At 42.8% G+C, this 27,361-nt stretch overlaps 1 protein-coding gene across 1 annotated transcript in view; it reads right to left on the bottom strand.

The window, feature by feature from the left end:
- Nucleotides 1-170: 170 nt before the first annotated feature.
- Lypd6 (LY6/PLAUR domain containing 6) overlaps nucleotides 171-27,361 on the bottom strand; it is a 138,463-nt gene continuing 111,272 nt past the window's right edge. The window contains exons 3-5 of the mRNA XM_031370192.1: nucleotides 20,255-20,353; nucleotides 4,888-5,018; nucleotides 171-3,101 (exon numbers count right to left, since the gene is read on the bottom strand). Of these exons, the coding sequence (XP_031226052.1) occupies nucleotides 2,934-3,101; nucleotides 4,888-5,018; nucleotides 20,255-20,353 (398 nt within the window). The 3' untranslated portion in view covers nucleotides 171-2,933. The remainder of the gene's footprint in view (nucleotides 3,102-4,887; nucleotides 5,019-20,254; nucleotides 20,354-27,361) is intronic.

The following is a 27,361-nucleotide window of genomic DNA, read 5'->3' as shown; positions in this document are numbered from 1 at the left end:
CCCCTTGATTTTTGGAGCACTTACCATCTGTATGATACTCATTTGGCATGAGTATCTTTCGTGTATGTATTTCTTGACATACTTGGAAAGTGGGTAATGAAAAGAAACCCACTGAGATGCTAAGCCCATACCTTGACATAACCTGATATATTAATCATTGACATATACACTTGTAGGAAGAAGCCTAATGAAACACACTTAAAATCTTTATTCATTGATTTACAAAGTATACAATATTTACATTTAGGCATTAATCCCATACTAACATGGATGTTGAAGAAAGTCTAAAAATAAATATGTAGAACATAGGTTAATATACATATCATGGCTCTTTGCATTTTAAGCCATCACCAATGGTGAGGTTTAATGGAAAGTTTAAAGTGATACCGGTCACATGGGTAAACTAGTCCTGGACCTTCTACATGAATGGTCCCTCCTTGGCTTCTTGAGGCTAGGGGTGGTGAGCAAACCCACACTCCTTCAAGAGAATTAAAAAGACACTTTGAAAGGTGTTATAGATGTGTGCAGCACATGTGTACAATGGCTGCCATTACTCCCCAGGTGAGGACAGTCTGTACCCTTGAGAACCCAATCCCTGAAAACCAGCCAGGGAGGCTCTCCTGTGGCCAGTCCCTTGTCTCTTGTTCAGATTGCATGCAGACTTGGCAAATGTCAGCAGAATGTGACCATGCACAAAAACGGTACTTGTAGACATGTACAATATCAAATTCTCATTGTCTTATAGCATCTTTAGATGCAAGGTCGACTATCTCCTCTCTTTACCAGAGGGTACATAAGGAAGCTATAACTTTACTCCCCAAAGAAAAAGTGACAACTGGGGACACATGCAAATGTCATCCTGAGAAGCAGGATATGTTCTACATGATAAATGGGGAAATTCCCAGGAAGTCAGGCCTAGAGGTTTTCCTAGCTGAGAAATTCCATCCCTCCTCCCCCGTTTTTGTTTTTTGTTTTTCCAAACATGTCATATCCCACATAAACTAAATCTGAAGGAAAAGGCTTCATTTATCAAACTTCTTTGAGCCTTGAGACCTTCATTTGTATACATCAATATGTTCTGTTCTTACAGAATTGATGTAGGGTTATATGGCCTAACTATGTAAAGTGCTTAGCAAAGTGCCGGGCACATAAGAGGTGCTTATTACAGGTCTTTCTCTCCTGCTCTCCTATCCACAGTTATAAGCAAGAAATTGATAAGCCTGCCAAACTCTTCGTTAAGGCTGTGTGATGCAACTTCAGTGATTTGCATCAGAGTTTCTGCTGTCGGTTCAGATTTGGTCCCTGGGTTGGGGGCTCTCATTTGAGCTAAAGTTCCCTGTGTAGGGTAGATACATTTTAACATCATTGACCTCTTCAAGACATAGCTCTGCCAAGTTCCCTGTAGACACAACCCACAGCTCTGCAAAGACGGTCACATCAGTGATGGCCTCCACCCTAATATTTCTTGGGCAACCTTTCTGGGGAGACAATGAGTCAAGCCCTTGAGGCAAATGCACAACCCTCGTTCACAGCACAGTAACTTTTTCAGCATCCATATGAGGATCACTGATACCTTCCATGGTCAGGAGTGATGACAATCTCTACTGCTGTTGAAAGCAAGCATTCTAACTGATATTTTGTTCAGAAAAAAAAAAGAATTTTTTCAAATATAGTTTTCAGTTTATACCATACAAAAATAAATGTCATTTAAAGAATTTACATGGGAGAAGAAAACAACGCAATTTTTTAGGTTTAAAAAAATACGTGAAGGACAATGAAAATCTTTCCTTCTTCAAAAACAGTAGCTGAGAGAAACAAAACTTACTCCTTAGGCCACCATACTACTTACAATCCATTACAGGCGTGTTCTTATCTTGTTGATCTAATGAGAAGTTAACCAGAACGTTCTCTTTAAAGTCACTGTGGTTGTGGAAGGAGACATCTCTGTGGCAATAAATACTGTGCAAAGAGAAAGAACTTTGCTTAGCCATTTCTGGGCCTTCAAAATGAGCTAGGACTAACTTCCACAGAGCTTCCTTTTATTCTGAAGTCCTCTCTCTGACTAGATCAGCTATATGCGAATAGAATGCAACACCTGGAGAAAATAACCCCATCCATCTAGCAGCTTTTTAGATGCTGCTGGTCCGGCTGGAATCCAGGGACTCAGGAAGCTTAAGCAGTTCCTGAGTCCAGGCCAAACTGTCCAGTTATAAGAAGGGATAATTTCGTCTCCTGGATGCTAACTTCATCAAGTTGGAGGAAATCTTTCTCTTTTCACTCCTACAAATACAACAAACTTTTATAATTGCCTCTTTTTATCTTCTACAAAGGGCAGAAGGAACATGTTTCCCAATGTTAAGATAAGAAGACCGAGGAAATTAAATTGAGCAAAGTTCTTTCAACTCTTTCAGGGACTCCATCAGAATCTCAAAGAAACTATTCCACTTATTTTGGATTTAAAGTTTTAAACTTCTAAAGCTATAGGTGCAGGTGTGATTGCAATTAAGCCAATGGTTATTTACTCCTTTCCTGGAAAGAATGAACATCTCCTGCATCCATAGCTTATTCCTCAGAAGGCCTCCTGCAGCTCACTGGTGAATTCTGAAGCAAGAACCCCAGATATCAATAAATGCAGAACTCTTTCTTGTAGCAAAATCACAGGTCTGTGGTATACAAATCAGGGTCTGTATCTATTGGGGGGACAGGCTGACTTAGATGGGGTTGTGGTTAGGCTGGAAATAACAGCATGGAAGCAATGCTTGTTCTTCATGGTTAATGGTAATTAATGGCTGGCTTCAATGACGTCTGGCTGTGATGACATCTGGGGGTGCTGGGGTTGCATTGTGTCACTACTGTCAAGCCAATGACTTCATGCATGACTACGGGCCATGGTGAAACCCACAGAGCTCATCTACATTTGGTAGAGAGGGTTGCTATAAGGTGAGTCCCAGCCACACCCACAAGCAGGACACAATCACTGACACACAGTGTGGGTGCCCATTCGTCTGGTTTATGGGCGATGTGGTGGCAAATGTGGCATCAGTTTCATTTCGAGGGAGTGGTAGATTACAAATATTTCCTTCACAGCAGGAGGTGCATATCTGAAAGGAAGAAAGAAAACGAAGGGTGAAGAGAAACAGGACTGTTTCAGAAGGAGACAGGACACTGGAAGGAACAGTCTCCCTCCTGGCAAATGAGAGTAGTCTGCTCTAGGAAAGGAACGCGCCTGACATTCATGAAGGGCGAGGAGAATATCCCATTTGGAAACAACATGCTCAAAATGAGAAGGTCCAGCCCCAATTTTAGGGCACTTCCTCTGTGGATGCCAGGCTTCACAGGCCTCTGAGACACCAGTTATTCTACCTCTGACCTGGGAACTGTGAAACGTGCCTTCTTTCCTCAAAGAGGCTCCTCCTGAGAGCAGGAAGTCACTGTTGAGAGGGTAAAATTTCCTCTTTGAGTTCAAAGTGAGGATGAAGTGGCAATGCTTTGGGTAGTGTGGCCCTGAATGCCTACCTACCTTAGAATTATGGCTATGGTAAACTCTATTCTCCTGCATGGGAAACATTTGAAGGGTTTTCATTTATTCAATTACCTTTGCTTTCTACTGCTTTACTCTTGAACTGTATAAAAGAAGTGAACCTAATGGTTTATTGACAGAAAGTTATTTTGGGCCATGGCTACACACTGTATTGACCAGCAGCCTCAAAACCAGTTGGGGCTTGTTAGAAATGCAGAATCTCATACCTTACCCAGCATTTGGGGAACTAGAATCTGAATTTTAACAAGATCCCTGGTGAATCGGATTCATAAGGTGGTTATTACCCAGTCCAGTTACTAGTCAGGACAGATTTAAACCTTTTGCTACAATCAACATAGCATAACACTGAGATGAGACCCGAGGGGTCAGAAGTGAGTTTGGATTCCACTGCATCTCTCTCTTACTAGCTGTACTGACACAAGCAACTGAGGCATCTTTGGATTTTCAGTGCTTCTCTTGGTTAAAAACCCAGTCACAGCAACGCTGGAGAGCCAAGCCCAGCTGCCGGGAGGGTTAGCCAACAACCTTGAATTGGCCTTTCTTCCAAGTAGTAACGAGTAGGCAGATGGTATTTTAAATTTTAATTCTTAGTGAATGTGGGAAGTCGCTTAAAAATTATTTCTCCAGCTTAAACATTGAAGCAGCCCCAGGTGACCGTGCTATTCCAGGGTATTGAGAGAGGAAGTTTCCTTCAACCCTAGGAAGATGGCCTGACAGGTGGGCAGATGTCACATAAAGGCAAAAGCGTGACAAGACCATCAGCTGACCCACTGCTGGAAGAGCAGGACTCTGGAGCTACACAGTGCTGGCTCCTTCATAGGCCCCTTCCTAGATGTCCCCAAAGCTCACTTTACATAGGATGCTCTGTGTATAGGCACCAGCTAAGGTTTAAGGCGGACAAATCCACAAGACGATGGTTTTCTTATCACCTGTTATATGACTCAGGTGCCAGTGGAGAACTTCCCTAAACTGGGAGCCCAATAATGACATGCATCCTCTCCGCAGAAAGTTTTCAGAATATACTGCTGCCTGCCTTTTTGGTTGGATGACTTAGAGTATCTGCCATGCTCTACTAGGATGTGTAGGAGTGGTCCCTGACCCTCTCTTTTCAGGACTCTTCTGAGTGAAGAGAGGCTTATGATAATCTTTAGCATCCTCTTTGCACATGCTTAGAAACTCCATCTACGTGTCTCCTTTGCTCTGCTATACACTGTTATTCTTCTAAAGCAAACAGGAAAGCAGGCATAGTGTCAAGCCCGGGTAAAGACAGTGAGGCAACCTAAGTGATCTGCGCACGAACACTGAAGAACCCGGTCAGAGCAGTGGGAGCTAACGTCTTCCCAGACCTTGTAGCCTTCATGCTCTGAGTCTCGGCAGCCTGTGGATAAGCACTCCTCCAGTGGGACGCAGCGTTTGGTGACAGAGATGCTGTTTCCTGTGACTTCCATGGTGTGCTGAGTGTAGCAGTATCTGGTGTCTGTCAAGAGAAAACAACCCTTAGTTGAGATGGGAAAGGCAAGCCGAGTCTTATTGAAAAGAACACAGCAGGCTGTTTTCCTGGATGCCCCTGAAATTAATTTTACACTAACGTTCTAAATATATGCACCAGACAACATTTACAGAGACCAAATCATCAAATGGCTGAGACACCAATAAAGATGTTTCCTAACCCAGGACCCCAATAATGAGATGAACTTCCACTTTTCAGAATGTTATCAAAACAACTTGTTTCCTGCACTCAGATGAATGACCCTGAGAGTCTGCCATACTCTACCGAGGTGATACCCAGGAAGGTAGGGCAGCGATATATGGTGGAAACAACCTCCATGCTAAGATCCACTTCACCATAGCAGACCAATGGTTTTCTGCAGAACACTGGTCTCTCTGCCCATCAAAATCTCCCAAACCAGGACACAATGGCATAACTCTGCCTTTCCACACATTTTGCCATTGATCTTATTTTTATCTTTAAGGGGTGAATGCTTCAGAGCATGGCTGGTTCTGGAGGTGGGAAGCATAGGGATTATTTTCAAGCAGATTTGGAAGAGTGAGAAAGGAAAAGTTGGGAGTATGTAACACCAGGTGTGCATGATGTTATTCCCATATAACATCAGAAGAATTAGAATGGACACATCTTGTCTGATAAAGATGATTCTCAACAAAAGAACAATCTTGGCCAGGATAACAGCCAGCCAGCTCTAGAATGTTCAGGGACTGACCAACAAGATAGGTCTCCAAATCTGGGGAACCTCTTTTCTCCTTCTATGATTTCCATGCCTCTGTGGTAGATGATGGCCACTATGGAAGTCTATAATCCCTATCTTGAGGAGAAAGCTTAAGGTTTCTTCCAGAATTCCAGATAGAATTTAAGAAGTAAGAAAAATGGCATTGCCGATGTAATTATTTACGGCCCGCAGGCAGTACGTAGCGGAACGCTCCAGTGCCACCTCTGTATCCCAAGAGAATGAATAAGTCTTAAGAAGTGTCACCAAGCTGTTTTTCATCCATATCTTGGCTGTAACTCTGCAGGCTCTATACATTTGGGGTACTTAGTTGCTAATATGGAATTATGATCTTCTGTGGTATTATTTATTAAGCAATAAAAATTCCCCCATCAGATTCTGTCATGGTTTTGGCATCTTTTAGCCAAAGAGCCAATGTTCAAAGAAGAAGGCTTAAGATATTATATCCCAGGAATGAGCTAATACAGACCACATTGACACATCTGGAAAAATGCAGCCTTGGGGTGAGGGGTTAAATATCTTCCTAGACATGCTCATCCCACAGGAACGCAGAAGCACCTCTAAATCTGACCACGGGCACCTCCTCTCCCAGGATGACATGCTGTGGATGTGTATTCCCTCTCTGGGGTGCTGTTCCCACAATGCACCCAGCCTGGAATTCTCTTTCCTGGAGTCAGACTGAGGCAGTCTCCAATCTGCTCAGGGTCCTATGGAGTTCTTTGGGATTAGGCTAAGTGAAGTCATCTGGGGGTGAACACCTGGCAAACTCCCCACCCCCACCCTGTGCCCTCCACCTCGAAGCCCTAGCCTCTAATTTAAGGTGGAGGTGATTGGCTATTGGATGAGGGGAGGATGGTTTCTCATCTGCCTCTGTTTGGCAGGCTTTAACAGACCAGGCCTAAGAGCTTACTTTGGCATCAGACGAAGGACATTTATGGTTGTGATAGGTAAACTTTTCCCTCTCCCACTCCCACTTCAAATGCTGTAGAAAGCAATAAAAGCAGGAATGTTCTTATCTCCTGTTTCTGCATCACTCAGGCAACTTGAGCGGCTGCCAGAGGCTGTGTGGCTCGAAATGTAAATGCGCACAGTTAACATCACACCCAGATGGAATAAGTAAATCATTATAGACTCCAGGCTGGAAAAACTAGGTTTGTCCCTCAAGTAATGAATGATCTTGTCTGAAATAGGCCTTAAGATAACAACTGGCGAACTGGATACAACTTCGTTTTCTTCATATTTTTTTTGTTGATTTACTAATAGGAAGTTTATTCCTCCGAACACGAGTGGTCCTAGCAACTGATTGAAATATCTTTTTTTTTTTTCTTTCAGGAAAATGTACAAAACCCTAGCATCTGATAAGTTCATTTTTGCCATTCTGTGGAGAGGGGAGATGATTGAAAATCCTGGGAAAGAATTTTCTCTTAAACACCATCATGAGGAACTCATAAAACAAAGATGTTTTGAGAACTGCTATCACCTCTCCCCGTAGGGACCTTAACTCCGAACAGCAGTTCCTGGGGCTTCCACTGCACTTCTTAACTTGCAAAGGCCCTAGGTGAGTCCTCAGCAAAATGTTAACGTAGAAAAAGGGTCTGCAGTTAAATATGGTTGTGAAATGCTCAAATAAAGCTGAAGTGGTTTCACGGGTGCACATTTTATGAGTGCCTTCGTGATCTGTGATCTCCAAGGGTGTGCTGGGGTGAGCAGATGGAATTTCCCAAGCAGAACCAGGTGAGCCACGTGTGGCTTATCACTCAGCTGGAGCACTGTGATCAAAACTGGGTTTTAGCCACAGAGCATGGCTCTCCATGCATTCTGAATAATCCTGGGGTTGGTAATGAGGTTATATGAGAATCAAGCCTGCTGATAACTTCACACTAAAAGGATTTCAAAGGCTTTTATCTAAAAGATAAAAGATGGATTTGAATTTCTACCAGGTTAGTTTCAGCCTCTAAAATCTCATATTCTGCAACTGTATGGTATTCCCAAATGTTGAGAAGCCAAACTCTTTAACTCATGGTAAAGTCAGAAATAGGAAAGACAGCTGAATCAATAGCTGGAAAGCAAAAAGTATAATTTTCACCTCTCTCTCTCTCTCTCTCTTTCTCTCTCTCTCTCTTTCTCTCTTCTAAGCCAAGTTCTGAAATTTAAAACCAGTTCACAGCTAAAATGAGCTTTCACAAACCTACCATTATGGTTCCCAACAAAAGGAACTGCTTCAACAAACTATACATAAGATTATTTAAACTAGGGGGATATCATTTGAAATATAAACAAATAAAATGATTAATAATGATGATAATAATAAAACTACCTATTCCTGTGTCAGAGGAGGATACTTCCCCACTGCCCGTGATTCTCTGTGGCTGCTGTGCTAGTGTGGGTTTTACACAAAGATGTATAAATGCTTTAGCACTACTAGGAAAGAATTCCTTGGATGCAAGGAAATGAATGGGAAGGACAGCACTGTAATAGCAATATTACACATCTAAGAATCAATGCACTAGTGGCCTGCCTGTACTCCTTAGCTTCTTAGCACTCAGCACCTTCGTGCTGACTGAGTCTGCGTGGCTGCTCAAGCAGCAAGGGCTCCCCTGAGGCTGGAGGTGCAGGGTCTCTGCAATTCCTACTCTGCTGCTTAATCACCTCTATGGGATTTTTCACCTTGACTCCAGAGACATATTTTCTCTGTCTCTGTTTTCTCTTCCAACGCTTGTTTTAACCAGACTGTAGACATTCTCTATGGCTGGCCTTGAACAGCTTTTCTCCCAAGTGACCTCATCAACTCTCAGATTCTACACCCTTAGTCTCCTTCATCTATCTCCTAGACACTGCCAATGCCACATCACACTTCATAAGTCTGAAACAAAAACAGACCTTCTCCCACCCGATTATCTCTACCTGTCAAACCCAGGAAGGCACCACCTGGAATGTAACCCCTCTATGTTTCCAGAAAATGTGAACCAGAAATGCTCCAAATCAGGCTGTCGAGATGGCTCAGAGGATAAGAGCACTGACTGCTCTTCCGAAGGTCCTGAGTTCACCAGCAACCACATGGTAGCTCACAACCATCATGATGAGATCTGATGCCCTCTTCTGCTGCATCTTAAGACAGCTACAGTGTATTACACTGGAGCAAGTGGGATGGAGTGAGAAGAAGTCCTGAGTTCAATTCCCAGCAGCCACATGATGGCTCACGGCCATCTGTACAGCTATAGTGTACTCATACACATAAAATAAATAAATAAATAAATAAATAAATAAATAAATAAATCTTAAAACAAAAGGAAGAAATATTCCAGATCTGAATCTCTAAAATCTCTGAAATGTCTCCATTATACATTTCCTATTGCAAGATTTCATCACTTCCTGATTTGGGTCTGAATAACATTTGAGAAAATTGACAAGCATGTACAATTTTAATTCACTTTTAAGTAATGAATATTTATGTGCACTTAAAGAGCTTGGAGACATTGGCTTTATTGTTGTTATGAATGTACAGATGAACTTCCATAATCTACCCACATGCCTAAATACTCCAGCCATCACTAAAAATAACCTCACTAAAACTTAGCAGAAATCATGTAAAACAAGGCCTCCCTTACAAATCGAATGTCAGGCAATGTGGAACTGTTTCTATTGTCCAACAGTGGGAAATGCTGGATGTGTAGATGATTCTAGACAGGAAAGCCAAGAACAGGAGCTGAAGAGGGCAGAGAACTGACAGATGGCAAATGTCTGGGCCAGTGGCTCTAAACCTTCCTAACTCTGTGACCCCTTAACACAGTCCCTCATGTTGTACTGACTCCTGAATCATATGATCATGTTCACTGCTTCTTTATAATTGTAATTTTGCTACTGTTATGAATCATAGGGTAAATATCTGTGTTTTCTGAGAGTCTTAGTTAACACCTGTGAAAGGGTCAGTTGACCCCCAAAGAGGTGTTGACCAACAGCTTGAGAACCACTGCTCTGGGCTATCCTTTCTGGCACAGCTGTTAAGCTCTATGGATCCCTGAGGCCCAGTTCTCTCCCCTGCCTTCCAATCCTTTTTATGTTCTTCAGACTGAGCATTTTCTATGGTTCTACTTTCAAATCACTGGCTCTTTCCTTCATTGACTCAACTCTGTTGGGGCAGCCACTGAACATTTTTATTTCAAGTACAGTCATGGTTTTTTTTTTTTTTTTTTTCACATTCAGAAATTTTCATTTGACTCCTTTCATATTTTCCATTTCTTTGCTACTTTTAGTGTAATTATGATTACTGAAGCATTTTTTTATTGGCACTGATTTAAACTTTTCTTCAGGCAGTTCTCCATCTCTTCCTTACTTTGGTATTCATTTGTAAGAGTTGGGATCTGTAGTGTCCCTCAAAGGCCCATGTGCTAAAGTCTCATTCTCTAGCCTGTGGTGTTACCGGGAGGTAGTGAAGGCTAAGAAGAGGAGACCCTGTGAGGAAGTTAGGTCATCAAGGATGTCTATCTCTCCAACTGTCCCCCCCTCAGCCACCACTGTCAGATGAGCAATCTGCTCTGTCATGTCTCATTATGTGCTGCGTAGCTAAAGACCTAAGCTCAACAATCGTTCAGATCTCCAAGATGGTGAGCCACAATAAAGTTTCCTCTTTGAACAGTTTATTACATCAGGCACTTGCTATGTTTTCCATTCAGAATTAGATCTTTCTGGTACAGTGAACGATTTTTTTTTTAACTGAAACCTGGACCTTTTCATAGGATGTTATAACATTATATATCATATGAAACCTCCTGGCTTGAGAAGGCTAGGGCTGTCTGGTAGTCCTCCCCACCAAGATTTTGACAGATTTTTCAGAGTACGAGGTGGGACTTATGGCCGATGGGTGGTGGGAGGCAAAGTTCAGACTCCCCACCGACCTGGTTTTTATACCAGATGGGGTGGAGACAGCTCACTGTTGATAGACTCAGGAGTCTACTATCCAGCACCATGCTCTCTGCTAGCAGTATGGGGAGACCTCATGTACTGGCTAGTTTTGTGTGTCAACTTGACACAGGCTGGAGTTATCACAGAAGGGAGCTTCAGTTGGGGAAGTGCCTCCATGAGATCCAGCTGTGGGGCATTTTCTCAATTGCTCCTTGTGGGTGGTACCATCCCTGGGCTGGAGGTTTTGGGTTTTACAAGAGAGCAGGCTGAGCAAGCCAGGAGAAGCAAGCCAGTAAGGAACATCTCTCCATGGCCTCTGCATCAGCTCCTGCTTCCTGATCAGCTTGGGTTCCAGTCCTGACTTCCTCTAGTGATCAACAGCAATGTAGAAGTGTAAGCTGAATAAACCCTTTCCTCCCCAACTTGCTTCTTGGTCATGATGTTTGTGCAGGAGTAGAAATCCTGACTAAGACACCTCATAACTACCCAGAGGGGATGAGGTGCCCATTACTTGTCCTTCTCTACAACCATCCTAACAAGTAGGGAGGAACAGCAGAGTACAGCCGGCCATGAATGAAAGGGTGGTCTCTCTGTTCTCTTTTGCTGGTGGAGATGGAGTTTTGTCTGTGATGTTTGCCAAAAGTAAATGGCTTTATATAAATGTCTCCTGCCCTTCTTGGCTGCCACCTTCCCAGGCGGCTGGCTGGAGAAGGGAGATTTGTTGGGGGTTACTGCACTAGTGTTAGCTTACTCTTAGGAAGATTTGTTGGGGGTTATTGCACTAGTGTTAGCTTACTCTTAGTTCTGGCTGGAGAAGGAAGATTTGTTGGGGGTTACTGCACTAGTGTTAGCTTACTCTTAGGAAGATTTGTTGGGGGTTATTGCACTAGTGTTAGCTTACTCTTAGTTCTAAGTCTACAAAGACTACTTGGAGGTCACCACAGTACCACTGGTCTTTGGGTCCTGAAGGCCGTAGCTAGTTTTCGACCATCTCCTTCTCCATCTCTCAGAGTTTCTTTTTCCTTTTGGATGGCACACATGGTCAGGGTTTTGCTTGCACTGAGTAAGGGACGCAGTAGACAGCATCGGTGTATCTCCCGAGCAGTGGAAGCCTTTATCACCTCTGGTATCAGGATAGCCATGTCTACTTAGGAAAATGATTTGTGCACTGCAGGATGTTCAGCCATCCATACGACCTCTTCAGACTGGATGCCCCAAACATCTCCTGTTGTGGGTGGAATCCTGCTTCTCATCTACTGTTCTAGATTATGAAGAAGCATGTCCATGCTTGTTGGTGCCTACATTCCTAGAACATGTAACATAGCCTTGCCCAACCCACAGGTCCTTAATGTATTATGAAGATCAATGTAAATGTAGGAAGGACACATCTTCCACATTCTTCTGCTTAAAGCTTAATCAAATTAACACACTTTAATTTATATCTGTGATACTTAGGACATCCCTACCATGTCTGTACTTTGAATGAGCTCATCTAATTTACCATCTTGGGCTGAAGAAGGGGCTCAGTGGTTAAGACTGACTACTCTTCCAGAGGTCCTGAGTTCAATTCCCAGCAACCACATGGTGGCTCACAACCATCTGTAATGGGACTTGATGGGGTCTCCTCTTGTGTATCTGAGGACAGCTACAATGTACTCACATATATTAAATAAATAAATAAATAAGATTTGTTTAGCATCTCTACAAGAACTGTAATTTTAATATAGTGTAGCCACTTGGGGGAAATTATTTGCTAAGATATATTAAGAGTATACTCTATCAATGTGAGTCAAACACCCACACATGTACTTGTTCTCTCTCTCTCTCTCTGTCTCTCTCTCTCACACACACATACACACACATACACACACACAATGGTAAAAGGAATGAAAGTTCTAGCATACTTATAGAGAATTATTTGTACAGGTAAAACTGGAGACTTCAAAAATGCCCACTGGCATCAAAATAAATAAATTAGGGTTTCTATCCACATAACAGGAAGAACAAATGGAAGAGATTTACTAAGGCAAATATATCTCATATGACACTGAACAAAAGGAATCAGAAGAAGAACTGAGAAGCCAATACAGGACAAAGCTGATCCATATTATTGGAAATTGGGATGGCGGCATATTAATTTGTTAGGACTGCTATAAAAGCTACCAAAGAAATGGACTGCTACCAAGGTTTTTCTTAAATTTTGGAGGCTACAATTTTGGAGTCCAGCTCTCTTCTGAGGCTGCTTCCCTTGGCTCATTGATGGCTTCTCTCCATATATTTGCATCATCTTTCTGCAGTGTCTGTCTAGATTCCAATTCCCTCTTACAAGGACACCAGTCATAGGGAATCAGCATACATCCAATGATGTCATCTAATCTTAATCTCTGCTTTAAAGACTCTGTCTCCAAATAGTCCCATTCCTAGAGCTGAGGGGTGAGACTTTCAATATAGGGTTGGGGCCATGTGCTTTATTCAATAACAGTGACCCTTGTCCACGGGGAAGGGCAGAAATAGGCACAAGAGAGGCTTCCGAGCTTCTGGAAATGGTTACTTCTTAATGTAGGTTCTGTTTCCACCATGTGTTGTGCTTGTGAGAAAGGTGACACTGTTTGCTCTCCGGTGAGCATATCATGCCATAATTCCAAGCTCAGTAATGGAAAGGCACTTATGATTAAAGAAAAGCAACCCATGAGAGGATGACTGCATATACAGCAGCCAGGGAGCCCAATTACTTACTGCTCGTCTTAACAGGAACCATAGAGCCTCTGATGTCCACCCATCAACTTATCTTCTTGGCTCTTGGACTCCTACCAAAGGCTCTCCAGAGACTGTCTGCCACTATAGATTTTTTGTCCCCGAGACAGGAATTAACAGTAAACAGGTGCTCATCAAGACAACTGAGTGGCTACCAGTCTCCTTTCTCTTGTACCTCTTGGGCAAATTGCCAGACAATGACATTCCTGTTATTTTCAAAAACTTCAACCATACTTTTTTTTATTGGTATCTTTTATTTCTTGTGAGAGTTTTCCTGGAACTTCCCTTGAAGCCCTCATTCCCTTCCTCTGCCTGTCAAGTTCTGAGGTCATGGGCATATTCTACCAAGGTTGGCTCTATGATCCACACTTCCTAATGACAGGTGACACACCCACACAAGGAATGTTTTAAATGCTGACGTTCAGAAATCATGTGCTCATTACTAAACAGGGGTCAAAGGGCTGCCTGGGAAGGTATGTAAACCGCAATGAGGACTAATGAGACTTCACAGCAGACTAGTTAAAACAAAGGCAAGATGGCAAAAGCATGAAAGGGAAGCCGCCACTTGAGCTTGACTCCTTTCTCACTGCTGTGACAAAATACTCGGTCTAAGAAACTTTGAGGACTTCATTTTGGCTTGAGAGAAGTTCCTCTACCATGCAGGGACAGCAAGGATGAGTTTATGTCATTGGGAATGTGTACCTAAGATTGCTCAGTTCTCAGTGAACAAGGGTGCAAGAACACAGGCAGAACCGAGGTCCCCTCTAGCTCATAAAGCTCACCAGCAGCAGTCACTTCCTCTGGCTGGGGACCCACCTCCTAAAGGTTCCAGAACTTACCAAAACAGGACCATAGCTGGGAGCAACTGTTTAAACACCCAAGTGCCTGGGGCCCATTTCACTCTCAAACTATAAAACCACCAAAGAAATAGAAAATATCTAGACAAAACCATTGTGAACTGGAGTAGGCTTGCTATTCTCAATATATCACTACTGCTACTACTTATACTACTAAAAATAAAAAAATAATAATTTTACTTAAGATGACAGAATTTTGGGTTAAAAATTTGGATGAAATATCTAATATATCTAGTATTATTATGTATATATTATCTAATCATAGCATTAAATATATATGTTCTATAAAATATGTATAAGTAAATAAATAATGAAAGAAAAATTTTGAGAATTTTACTTGCTGAGACAGCCATCCCTGTATCATCTTACCAACACAAAGGATAAAACTGAAAAAAAGAAAAGAAGGCAGCTAAAGTTACTCAGATCTGGTGAAAGCACACAAAAGTTTCCAGAATACATAGGCGTTGAAGAGGAAAGCCCCAGAGAAGAGAAAAGGCCTGGCATGCCGCTCCTCGGCTCTCTTGGGGCATTTGCTAATGCAGGAGCACACAGGTACACAGGGTGGGAAGCCGAGCAGAACATGCAGCCAAGACGCAGAGAAGGCTCAGTCCATCTCGGTGGGGTTGCATGCACAAACCCAGTTCAGAGCTAGTTAGGTAACTGGGAGGAGAAGAAGGCTGACAGGCTCAGAATGGAAGTCAAGCTTGGCAGTTATTCATACTTAATGTTTAAAAAATACTATGGACTTTCAGCTTCTGTTGTTTCTGTCAAAAGTTAAGTTTGGGCAGCACTGTGTAGCAACTGGTTGTGTGCACAGATGGTGAGAGGACAGGAACTTTAAAAACAAAGCATTAGGCAGTATTTGGTGAAGGCAATGCTTGTGTTCTCATGCCTGGCAAACACTATTCCTGAATAGACCTGCCTGTCAGGAATACATTTGTGCATGTATCAAAAGACATAGAGAAGAATATTTATGCTATTCAAAGCCAGACAATGCCCAAATGCTCACAATAGCAGAATAGATGAATTTTTGGTGTATTCACATAATGATCTACTAAATACTTGTGAGAAAGACTAACATTAAAGCTTACAGAACACTGTAGTTCCATAACTAATGTTATTTGAAAGCAAGACTAAGTCCCATAGAGCTGCATTTACACAGAACACAATGGCAGTGGCCACATTGTTGTTGCCTTTGTGGGGTAGGATATAATGACTAGGAGACCAATAGGGTTTTATGACTTTACATAGATGGTAGACATTCAGAACCTTAACTAGATAAGCTTAATGAGGTATCCACTTATGATTTTTCTTATGTCTGTATTTTGACATTCTTTAAAAGAGGGCCGTTTAAGACCTCCATTTAGTATTGCAGTTCAGTGAGAAGAGGGAGCAACTAAAAATCATTTCATTTCTTAGGAGCACCTTAGGTGCCCTGAGGTGATGGCATGGACACACACTGAGTAAGTTCCTGGTTTCCTATTCTGGGAAGTTTCAAAGCCTTGAGTTAAAATGGGATTTGAGATATCTTGATGATATGAAATGTAGAAGCCTTGGGCAGGGAGCTAAATCCTAAATGTAAACTTGCCTAAAAGAAATAAAAAAAATATTACTCTTATTTAAAAAAAATTTCAGAAAAGGGTGCACCAGGGGTGGCCTGTCTGAGAAAAAGCCTTCCTAGAAGGGCTTCTCCCAGCTGAACTAGAGATCTCATTTCTATTTCCTGCTTATACCAATGTCCCCACCAGATCAGCATCCAGAAAGAGCCACCAGAGGACATCTTCAGGGATTCATTTCCACAAGAAAACGGTGAGCAGCTGAGAAGCCAGGAGCAGAGGACACCTCTTTCCTATCTTAGCATTTTCTTTTGCTTTTCTATCAGAAAGACTTCAAAGGGAGATTTTTGTCTTAGGGGGAGGCAATGCCATTTCCTCATGAAGGGACAAAGCATTCTCAGGTTAGGGCTACTGAGTTGACATTTAAACCCCTAGACTCTTGATGAACATTTATATAGATGCTCTCTCAACACAGAGACATCATGGACAAAGTGACATGTATCTAACCATATGACTCTCAGCTCCTATTTTGCATCTTCTGCTTTTTAGGTTGGCCTCTCTTGTATGACAAGATCTCAGTATCCTTTCTGTTTCCAAGATCAAGAAAAAGTGACCAGGTTTGGGAAAAGCCTGATGAAATTGCAGCAAAACCTGCAACAACAGGAATCAATGACGGAGTATAGCTTAGACTCTCCTTTCTAGAGCAGGGAGTACCAGGCATCTACACAGCTCAGAGATGTGATAGAAGGGGAAACCCTTACTTTCTCTCACCTGCAGTGGCTGGGTGTGCAGCTAGCTGACCTGTCATTGTCTAGGGAAGATTCTAGCCAGGGCCAGGCTTCTCTGAAGCACACAGGATGCCCTGTGGGCTCACAGCCAAGTGTGTTAACTCCATCCATTTTAGATAGATGCCATGGCATGCTAGATCTCAAAGCCCATACACTTCATAGAGTTCTGCCTTTGAAAACTTGAGATTCATTCATTCCCCCAAGTAATGGAGTGTAGGCTTCATTCTACATTGACAAGATTAAAAAGAATTGTATGGGATCAGTTCTTTCACCCCCAACAAGTAATTTTCACACCTTGCGATGACTAAAACCTAGTTAAGCATGTGACAAGAAAAACACATAATGGGCCAGAGATGCCGCAGGAGGCCATCAAGCATTTCCACAGATGCTTCTCAGCACCCTCACCAAGCCTGTTGGTCAATGACGGTCGCTTTAGGTCAAGGTCAGCAGATGATGCAAACACAGAAAGTCTGAGTAAAACATCTGCATTCTAATTTGATAACATAGTTATCATTGATTAAAATCCACGTAACTGACTTATCAACAGAAGACTCCTGTACTTGAACCTCTTCTTGGGTTCAGGCTTGGATGCCTACCCCTCCCTCACCTGAGACTCAAAAGTACTCAAAGGAGCCCAGACCCAGAATCTGGCATCTGTTAATTAGTCTTTGATACAGACGGACTTCCTTCTACCCTTAAGTCAGGTCTCTCCCCATCTGCTGGGCACAAATGGAAAGTCCAATGTCCACATCTCTGCCCTGAGTACCTGCCGGAAGAGTCGCCTTCTTAAATATTCTAAACCCGCTCCCCAGTGGGAGAGTGGCTGTGGTCTCCCCAGCTTGAGGAGACACTGCCCTTCGGCCCCCAGTCTCTTCTTCCCTTCAGCTCCCTCTGCACTTAAGGCCCATCTCATCTGGCTCTTAACTTTCACCTGCTGTGCCTAAACACCCGATCCGGTCAGATCTTATCTCCCAGGGTAAACTGTCTGCTCCTAGAAAGAAGAAACTAGATTCCTATCTCCCACTGCATAATTGTCCCAGGGGGCCTGGGCCTAGCTGCTTTGTGTCATGGACTCAAGAGTGCAACTGTATTTGTCCCTATAACGTTAAGAACAGATAGATAAAAGAGGAGCGGAAGGGAGGGAAGGGTAACTTTTGTACGGACCTTGTGTAAAGACCTCTCAGTTGCTTTCAGTTATCTGTACCTTGAAAGGGGGAGATTCTGATCTAAAAGGAAAGCATCCAGATACGGCTTTCTCTCTTCCTGGAGAGGCATTCCAGCAGAGTGCTTCTGGTCACCTGTGTTTTGTCCTCTGTGACAGGGAGGGATTTGTCTGCCAAAGTCTGAATACCAGCTAACATTGCTTCCTTTTCCCTACCAGCTCTGCTGAGGTATGTGAAGGCTAAGGGCTAAGTCAACCCTAAGTGGTCACATGCTGCTACTGGCTGAATATGCCTTCCAACATTCCTAAGCTCTAACTAATTCATCAGTAGGATGGCATTAAGGGTGGAACCTTTAAGAGGTAGTTAAGTCAGAAAGCTAAAGTCCTCATGGGCAGGCGTGGGACACCAATATAAAGTCTTTAGTAAGGTGTAGTAGGTCCTTCCCACGGCACCTTCTTGCCTTCCATTGTGAATACCTAACACCATCCTCCTCCAGAGGTCACAATATGAAGGTGACAAGTTGGAAGCATGGCATCAGACGCTCTCCAGATACTGAACGTCCTGGAGCCTTGCTGTTGGGCTTTATGGCCTTCAGAGCAGTGGAAAATGGATTTCTGTTGTTTTCAAATCTCTGAGATTCAGATAGCATGTTCTAGCAATTGGCAACAATGTCAGAAGCTAGCTGGCCAGATCTGTTCTGGTGAGAGATAGCCCTAAAGCAGATCTTTCTGGATTTGTCCAGAGACACACTTGACAACTGCCAAATTTTGTTGCATACTGGAGCCACTCAGGGAGCTTTGAAACAAACAAAACAAAACAAAACAAAACAAAAAAATCCCACTGTCCTCAAATCCACTCCATGACAGAAAAAAAAGTGACATCTGTAGGGTCTCTGGTAACCACTGTGTCTAAGCATTTACTAGCTGGTTGCAATGTGCGGCTTTTGAGAGGCAGAGGTGCAGCAGACCCTTTAGCAACCGATCCAAATGCTAATCCTGTAGTGCTAATGTCAGAACATGAAAATACTGACTTGTTTTGGGTGAAGGCAATGCCTGCAGAAGGAAACAGGACAGGGCATGGTTACCAAGGAGGCTGAATTTACCTTGTGATTAAGCTAGGTTCTCCCCCATCCTCATCTATTTCTTTCCCCTGGTAATCTTTGAAGGCCCCCTGACATCGCTACCTAAAAGTAAACAAGAAGACTCTTGAAATGAGATGTTTCCCTCCTAGGAGGTAAAGTTCTCATGCTTGACTGCTCATCTGATGCAGGGCCCAAACCTCCGAGGCTGGTTCAACTGTGTAGAGAATGTGGTACTTGATGTGGCTGCATCTGCTCACATCGTGCCCGTTGGAAAGGTAAGTTCTCAGGTTCTTTTCAGACCTGATGGATCTGTTCTGTAGGTGAGTGAGGGAGTGGGGTGTTAGCACACACCTGTTCTGGGATAAGCCGCAGGGGCAGTGGTCGTGCTGCACTTTGAGAGCCATTGGAAAGGGCCAGGGACAGAGGTTCAGCAAGTTCTCTATGTACTTTTGGAAAGCCTCAAGAGACACTGAGGTTAAAGGGTGTTAGCTTGAGGAGCTGCTCTGTCTCTTAGTTAAAGCGCCCCTAGCTCTCCCAATTTCTAGTCTATCATGAGAAGCAGAGGGGCAATCTTTGGGCTGGGTATAAGAAGTCTTGCATTATATTGAAAAAAATACTGTGTTTAGTGTGTTCATCCTTTTAACACATCTGAATGAAATCAACAGTGAAAAGCACTCACTGCTAAGACAACTGTCAATGGACTGGCCCATATTCCTCATCCCGCCCACTCAACCAATCTACTTCCCTTGAGACTAAAATAGCCAATTAACCATGACCTCACAGACAGCCAAAAATGTTGTTTTCACTTGCTAGATGGAGAGATGTGTGAATAGGATATGTCTTCTTTTTCAAATGAGCCTTTTGGTCAAAATTTCAAGCTTCAATTGCAGTCCATCTCAACCTTGAAAGAGGGCTTTAGCAGTTTAAAAGGCTCAAGGTTTTTATTTATGCAGCGATGGCATTTAGAATGCCAGCTTTCACACAGTCTCAAAATGTGGCGAGATGGGCAATAAGTGAAATCTTTACATGAGCATCGATTCATCTTCACATGAAAGAAGTTACTATGGATGAAGGCTTCAAAGAGTGGCAAACAGGCTGCCTATTCTCTACTGTTCCACACTTGGGTCACCCCCAGGCGGAGAAGTCTCAGTTACCTCCTGTGGAAATCCAAGGATTCTTCATGGGGGGGGGTGATCTTATGGGTCCCTTTATATCTGAAAGTCTTTGAGGATGAGCTATGCATACACTTAACAGATCTGCCAATAGACTTAGACAAGAGGGGCCCTTGTGATTACGAGCATGTATCAGGTCTTCAGGGCTGCTCACTCTCAAGCAGCTCTGGGGAGCCGATCTCTCTCTGAGACTTTACCTCGAGGACAGTAGACGTCAGGAGCCCATCGGTTGCATTCATAATTGTCCGCTGCTTTCTCACAGGTGAAACACTTAAATCCACCAGGATATGGAGTGGCTACAAAAAGCAAGAGGAAAAAAAAATCGATTTTTAGACTGAGCAAAGAAGCCTGTAAAGTTAAGTATATTAATTTAAAGAGGGAGGGATTTTCAGGATTTTTTTTTATACAGTGAAGTATCTGATGACTCACTTTACATTAGGCAATTTATTCCTGAGACACGAATACTTGTATTCAAACACAGAAATCTGCATACAACTATCCAAATGGTTTTATTTTAACAGGCTGCCCATTCCTGATTAGAGACTATGAAATCTAAATAGCTTCCCAATATGAAATTTTTGAGCACCAGCATTATCGTCCCCAAATTCCACACCTGACCTCATGTGATCAGTTATAGTATTGAAAAGGCTCAATTAAATTCCTCCAGGGACTGTATAAAATTCCTCCAGGATATTTATGTCACATAGGAAACTAATAAATGTGGCCTTTAGACTTTGCTCTCATCCCCAGATATTTCACTACATACATACAGGTATTCCAAAAATCCCAAAATATTCAACACCCGAAATACCTCTGGTCCCATGTACTTCGGATACAGGCTATTCACCCTATAAATGACCACAAGTTGTAAGCAACTCAAAGTCTATCAGTAGGTGAGTAGGTTAAACAAACTATGGTACATTCACACTATGGAGTAACAAGCACCGATATAAAGGAACAAATTGTTAGTATTTTCAACAGCTTTAATACATTTTCTTGAAATTACTCTTAGTAGGAAAAAACGCCAATCAGAACAATTACATAGTATATGGTTAGATTTATATCATATTACTATTGTGTGCATGTGTGCCATGTACCATAGCATGCATATGGAGACAGAGGACAACCTGCAGAAACTGGTTCTCTCCTTCCACCAAAGTGGCTTCCCGGGAACCAGAACCATGTGGTGAAGCTTGGGGGCAGAACCATCTAGCCTACTCACAGACCATGTGGATCTATCCATTTATGAAGAACTTCTGAAATGACAGATTTTGGAGTGGACTGCATGCAGTGAGTGGTTGCTGAGGGTTACAAGGCTAGGCGCAGGTACTGTTTGGAGAAGGGATATCGATCACACAACTCCAGCGATGATCTTTCCCATCCTCTCCCAGGCCTGGCTTGTGCTTCCTGCCTTCAGAAGACATTGTCCTTCAGGTACCACTTGTACTCAGTCCCACTTGTAAGCACAGGTGAGGGTGTCACATGAGAACCACGTTCTGGAAGTGCTTATTACACCAGAATATTCTGTCAGTTCATGGCAAGGGGTCAAACAATCAATGTCAGGCCTGGGGGGCGGGGTACTGGGTGGTCTGGTTTCTCATCCTTTGGCCCGGGTGCTTTCAGGTAAGCCGAATCTTACCTGGAATCCTTTGCTTGCCTTGAGATTTAGATTTCTGACATTCATAAACAGATACTGAGCATTTTTAAAATTTATGACACTACCTGGCCTAGTTGGAAGCTGCAGACACTTATCCAGTTCATCTGCGGGAGCGAGCCAACAGCTCTACCTTGCAGATGGCTGAGCCCGAGGATCCCACTGGTGGAAATAATCATCTCAGGCTAAATTGCATGGCCGCATGGAACCAATTAAGTGTGTTATCAAAAATAAATGCAGGAGGAGGCAGCAGCTTAAGGCCAGAATTATGGTCCAGATAAAACTTTCATTTTTCACTTTGTCCATTTGCATACTTGCCTGCAATATTTCATAGAATGTCAGATGTGATGCTAGTATCTGGATATGGTGAGAAGCTGTGCTCTGGCTAACAAGGACCTGTTCGTGGGCCCTTTTGAGAGTCCTATGTGTCGCCTACTAGACAGTAAGACACATTTACAAATAGGTTGAAAGTAAGGGTATAGATCATCTCTTAAAGTGATGGGACAGACTAGAGATGCTTCAATCCCAGGAGGGAACTGCAGCCCAGAAAAACATTCTATCACATCATTTCAGGAAGGAGAAGAAAATATTCCTGTGAAGCATACACATGTAATTAGTATAGCTCCCTCTTCTAGCACCCGGACAAGCCCGTCATATTTTAATTGTTGTTGGTGAGCCCAGGCCTGAAGAATTGAGGGGAATTAAAAAGCAAACTCTCAAATCCCAAAGCCATTTACTATCTTATGGACATTTAATAGGTTTGTATTCTACAAATATCATTGTGAGAAAATCTATACAACCATTCTAAGAAATTGTATTGATTCAATACATTAAAAACAGTCTCACTATTAACTTTAGAATATTTAACATAAATCAAATATAAAATATTTTCCAAAATACGAGCATGTTTTCAAACAATGATCATATACAGCAAGGTTTGTGACTGTAAGCTAGCTGTACCATTTCAGTCCATATGATTAATTCACTAGGATATCCAATTTCATCAGTCTGCTACTGTAGCCAAAACAATTTTTTGGCTGGCTTGCTGGTTTAGTTATTCCTGGAAACTTTCCCATCGAAGTGATAAATTAAACACTTTGAATAATGACCACCCAACTGCTCCAGGAATAAAGTTATTGAGAACCAAGCACAAATAAGTTGCTGTGTTCCCAAACTTGGGTTATTTAACTGGCTTCTCAAAGTGATCTTTCATGAGACCGATGACATTAAATACTGTAGCTTCTTACATACCTAAACCCTCACTCTGAAATTAACCCAAAGACATTGGAATTTGAGAAGTATGAGCTCGAACACTGCAACAAAAGGTAGTTTCCTTCAAACCATATCTAAATAAGCTCACCAGTATATGTCACCAGTGACTGAACTCTCCATTTTGGTCAGTCTTTTTTTATTATTATTTCTTTCATTTATTTTCAAATTTTCATGTGCATGAGTGTTTTGCCTGCATGCATGGCTGTGAACACTGTGTAAAAGCCTAGGATATGCAGAGGCCAGCAGAGCGTGTCAGATCTCCTGCAACTGGAGTCAGGGATGGTTTTGATGAATTACAGATGGCTCTGTGGGTGCTGGGAACTGAACCTGGGTCTTATTGGAGAACAGCCAGTGTTCTAAACTGCTGAGCTATCTCTGTAGGCCCTTGTTGGTCTTACTTTAAAACCTACAAATCCAACATAATCTGCTTCCATACTTATGCACTGTAGCTTTGTATCTGTTTATGGGAATTTTGGTTGACATCTCGCCTGGGGAACTGAATAGGACTGATTCCCTGGCAAATTTTTGCAAACATGTTTGACTTTAACTGACTATAGCACAATACCAAATAAATGGTTAACTTCTTCCCTCTGGAAATATTTAACCTGAATAAGGTCAACGGATGAACAGCTCTCTCCAGTAACTTGTTAATTGATACTGCATCTGATAAAGAGTTTGTTTTTCTTTTAAGAGACAGGGAAAAGGGTTCCTAAGATGTGCTATTTTCTTCTTTATTACTTCAAAGCTTTACAGAGCGAGCGGACTTCAGATCCTGGTGGCCCCAGCTGTGAATGAATCTAATTTGGCTCTTGATCACAGGGCTAATAAGCTTAGTGGCCTGCATTTCAGGGCATAAGGCCTTGGTCCCTCAAGAGAGGCAGATTGTAAAGAAGAAGAAAAAAGAAGAAAAAGAAACAGCAGAGTGCCCAGTTACTTCCTGTAAGATAATCTGTCCATTAACTCCCCTGGTCAGCCATAGTTCAAGCTTCCATAATTCATCTGTAAGGCTTCGGGAAAGATTTACCCTTTGTTTCTGTCTCCTAGAACTTTTGCCTGGACAAAGACCTTCAGTTACTGGAAATGTGGTGAAAGCAGATGCTTCCAAATGTATGCTGATGTGCAGCGTGTCTGCTCTCGCCAATTCAGTTTCCACTCTTATTAGAAAATAGATGCAAATATGAAAATTCTAAAACTCTAATATTATCTTTTGTTTTGGTCCACTAAGCAACAAAATGTTGCTGATATTTTTTACATTAACATATTTCTAATAGAATACACTTCCTGATACCTATCTAGAAGTCCTCTTACCCTGTAGGATTTAACAAAGTATAGGAACATGCGTAAATATCCTTGGTTCCATATGTGGGTCATAAGCAAGCCCCTGCAAGGGCATAGCTCTTTAATTCACAAGATTAAGAAGGGCTCAGAACACATGTGCAAAAGGAAATTGGATTGTTTTCCAGGAATGTTTTCTATTCTACAGAAAGAAATGAAGGCCAAGAGTAGGGCACAGTCATTTTATTAAATTTTCATGTGTGATTTCTGACATCTGAATAAATAGCTCCATTTCTCTCAATATTAACTTTTGTTTGGGGAATTGTAATTAGATTTTGGTGATTTAACCAGAGAATAGAAAGAGAAAACAAAACTTCTCACATGATGATGACATTGATGAAGAAGAAGAGGAGGAGGAGGAGAAGGAAAAAGGAGACGAGGAGGAAGAGGAGGAGGAGGAGGAAGAAGAGGAAGAGAAAGAGGAAGAGGAACAGGAGGAGGAAGAGGAAGAAGAAGAAGAGGAGGAGGAGGAGGAGGAGGCAGAGGCAGAGGCAGAAGCACATACTAATTATTGAACAGAATGTTCTGGAAGATGAATCTGAAATCCATAGTTTGTTTCTTATAATACTTGGAAACCTCAAAGACCTGGAAACCAGAGAGCACTGTAGATTAGTGAGGAGAGGCTGATTTTCTCAGGCCCAGTTATCATCAACAATGCTGTCTGGACCTAAGAACAATTGAGTTTGTTTGGCACAGAAAAAGTGTGTGTTCTCACGCTTCTTGCCCCTCCATGTTCTTCCGTGGACAGATTCTGTGCTTTGCCATATAACATTAATAGAATCTGGCTCACTCACTGACCCAGAGAAAGCTGCTTGTACCTCCACCTACAAAGTGAGGCAATTGTATAAATAATTCAAAATCAAACTAATCCCGTGTTCCCCTCATGTATTTTTTATGGCCAATGTTCAACAGAAAGTTGCTTGACGGTAGAAAGAATACTCCCATCTAAGCACAAGCGAGGGCTCGAGGGCAGGGAGCCGTGGCTGTTTAAAAAGCAGACAGGAAAACAAACACCCGCAGCACACTTCCCAAGTAGTTTGGAGCAATGTGAAGTTAACTCTAATCCAACGTGGGCAGAATAGCAAAGTTTCAGAGCCCAACAAAAATGCACAGTGCCTGTGACCTGAGACCTGCTGGAGAGTGATCTGCTTACAGTCTCGTTAAAGTCCACTTCTTCAGCCCTTTTCATGCTTCTAAATCATGTCAGAAACCCCCTTGATTCTTACCTATTTAGTTAACATAAGTCACATGAGTGAGATTTGCCAATTACCTTATTTATTTTATTTTATTGGGGGCAAGATGTTGCTATGTAGCCCATGCTGGTCTGGAACTCACTAAGTAGCTCAAGTGGCCCTCAAACTCTCCTGCCTCAGCCTCTTGAGTGCCAGGATTATTGTCATATGCTACTCCACCTAGTTCCCCTTGACTCCTAAAGAGCAGAAGTGATCCCCCCCCCCCCCCCCGTGGCCTGTCAAAGTTCATCCTTCAGAGTCAACACTGGTATCAGCTTTCCAAATAGGGGTGCACTCACCCCAGGCACTAACTGGTTCCCCCACTGAAAAAAAAGTAATATATCTTGACCTGGTTTACATAAACCCACTCACTTCAGTTTTCAATGTCTACCCTGTATATAGCCTTAGAAATGGCCTTGGACGGGTGAGTTTGTGATCTGAGTCTCTCACTGAAGCTGACAGAGAACATCAAAGAAGTCAGCACTCTGGCCCTCACTCCTGAAGGACTGAAACTTGGCTCTTTGTGTTACCATGTCTGGAGCAAAGAACAAAATGTAATCTAGCGAGAAGACCAACTATCAGTATTTTCTTTTCATGTAGAATTGTAAAACAGAGCCACCCCCCCCCCCCAACAAAATTGAGCAGCCAGATATTTTTCCCATGCAAGTAATCAGTAGGTAGACTCCACCTGTGAGGGCACAGTTGCAGTGGGCAGACTCCACCTGTGAGGGCACAGGTGCAGCAGGCAGACTCCACCTGTGAGGACACAGGTGCAGCATGTAGACTCCACCTGAGAGGGCACAGGTGCAGTATGTAGACTCCACCTGTGAGGGCACAGGTGCAGTATGTAGACTTCATTTGTGAGGGCACAGGTGCAGCATGTAGACTCCACCTGTGAAGGCATGGGTGCAGTAGGCAGACTCCACCAGTGAGGGCTCGACCTATTGGAGAGTGATCAGGTGCAAAACTCTACAACTGGCTGCGTAAAAACAACAAGCACACAAGAGCTGCTCCACTGTCTATCAGGTACAGGTCTGCTGCTCCACATACGGTTATTATTGCCGATCTATAAAATGATGCTATAGTGTATGTATAATTTTACCAGGTTAGAAATGAGCTGACAAACTGCCTGAGAATGTGCCATGGCTTACACTCAGTACAAAGTTTCCTACGCATTATGTTACACAATAGTCACACAGGCAGGGGATTTGTTTCTAGTCAGGAAGCTAGAGAACAGGCCCCTAGGCCCCTAGGTGGGCAACATGTCATTTCCCAAGCTGTTAGAATTCACTATTCTAGTACTGAGAGGCTGAGAACGTCCAGTCCAAGCTGTCTCCTCCTCTTTGCACACTGTGTGATGGTCAAGAGAGAGAATCATTAACTTAGTTGCCTGTTAAGTCTTCATGTCTATCACAATGCTAGTCATGCAACAGACTTTTCAAAAGAATAATAGACTTTGGGGAATAGCTAAACTCCAGGATACATACAATATAATCAGCCTTCACCACCACAGGAGCAATACTGAAGAGTACTGGAACAGAGAGGAGGGGAGGGAGAGAGAGAGGGAGGGACAGAGGGTGGGAGAGAGAGAGGGAGAGAGAAAGAGAGAGAGAGAGAGAGAGAGAGAGAGAGAGAGAGAGAAAGAGAGGGAGAGGGAGAAAAGGAGGGAGGGAGAGAGAGAACAGGAGAGAGAGAGGGAGGGAGGGAGAGAACAGGAGAGAGGGAGAGAGAAAGGGAGGGAGGGAGAGAGAAGGAGGGAGAGAGAGAAAGAGAGAGAAAGGGAGGGAGGGAGGGGGAGAGAGAGAAGCAGG

This window comes from Mastomys coucha, unplaced genomic scaffold, assembly GCF_008632895.1.
Source record: "Mastomys coucha isolate ucsf_1 unplaced genomic scaffold, UCSF_Mcou_1 pScaffold15, whole genome shotgun sequence".
NCBI lineage: Eukaryota > Metazoa > Chordata > Mammalia > Rodentia > Muridae > Mastomys > Mastomys coucha.
The sequence above is the reverse complement of the archived record's forward strand: the minus strand, read 5'-3'. Positions and strand labels throughout refer to the sequence as shown.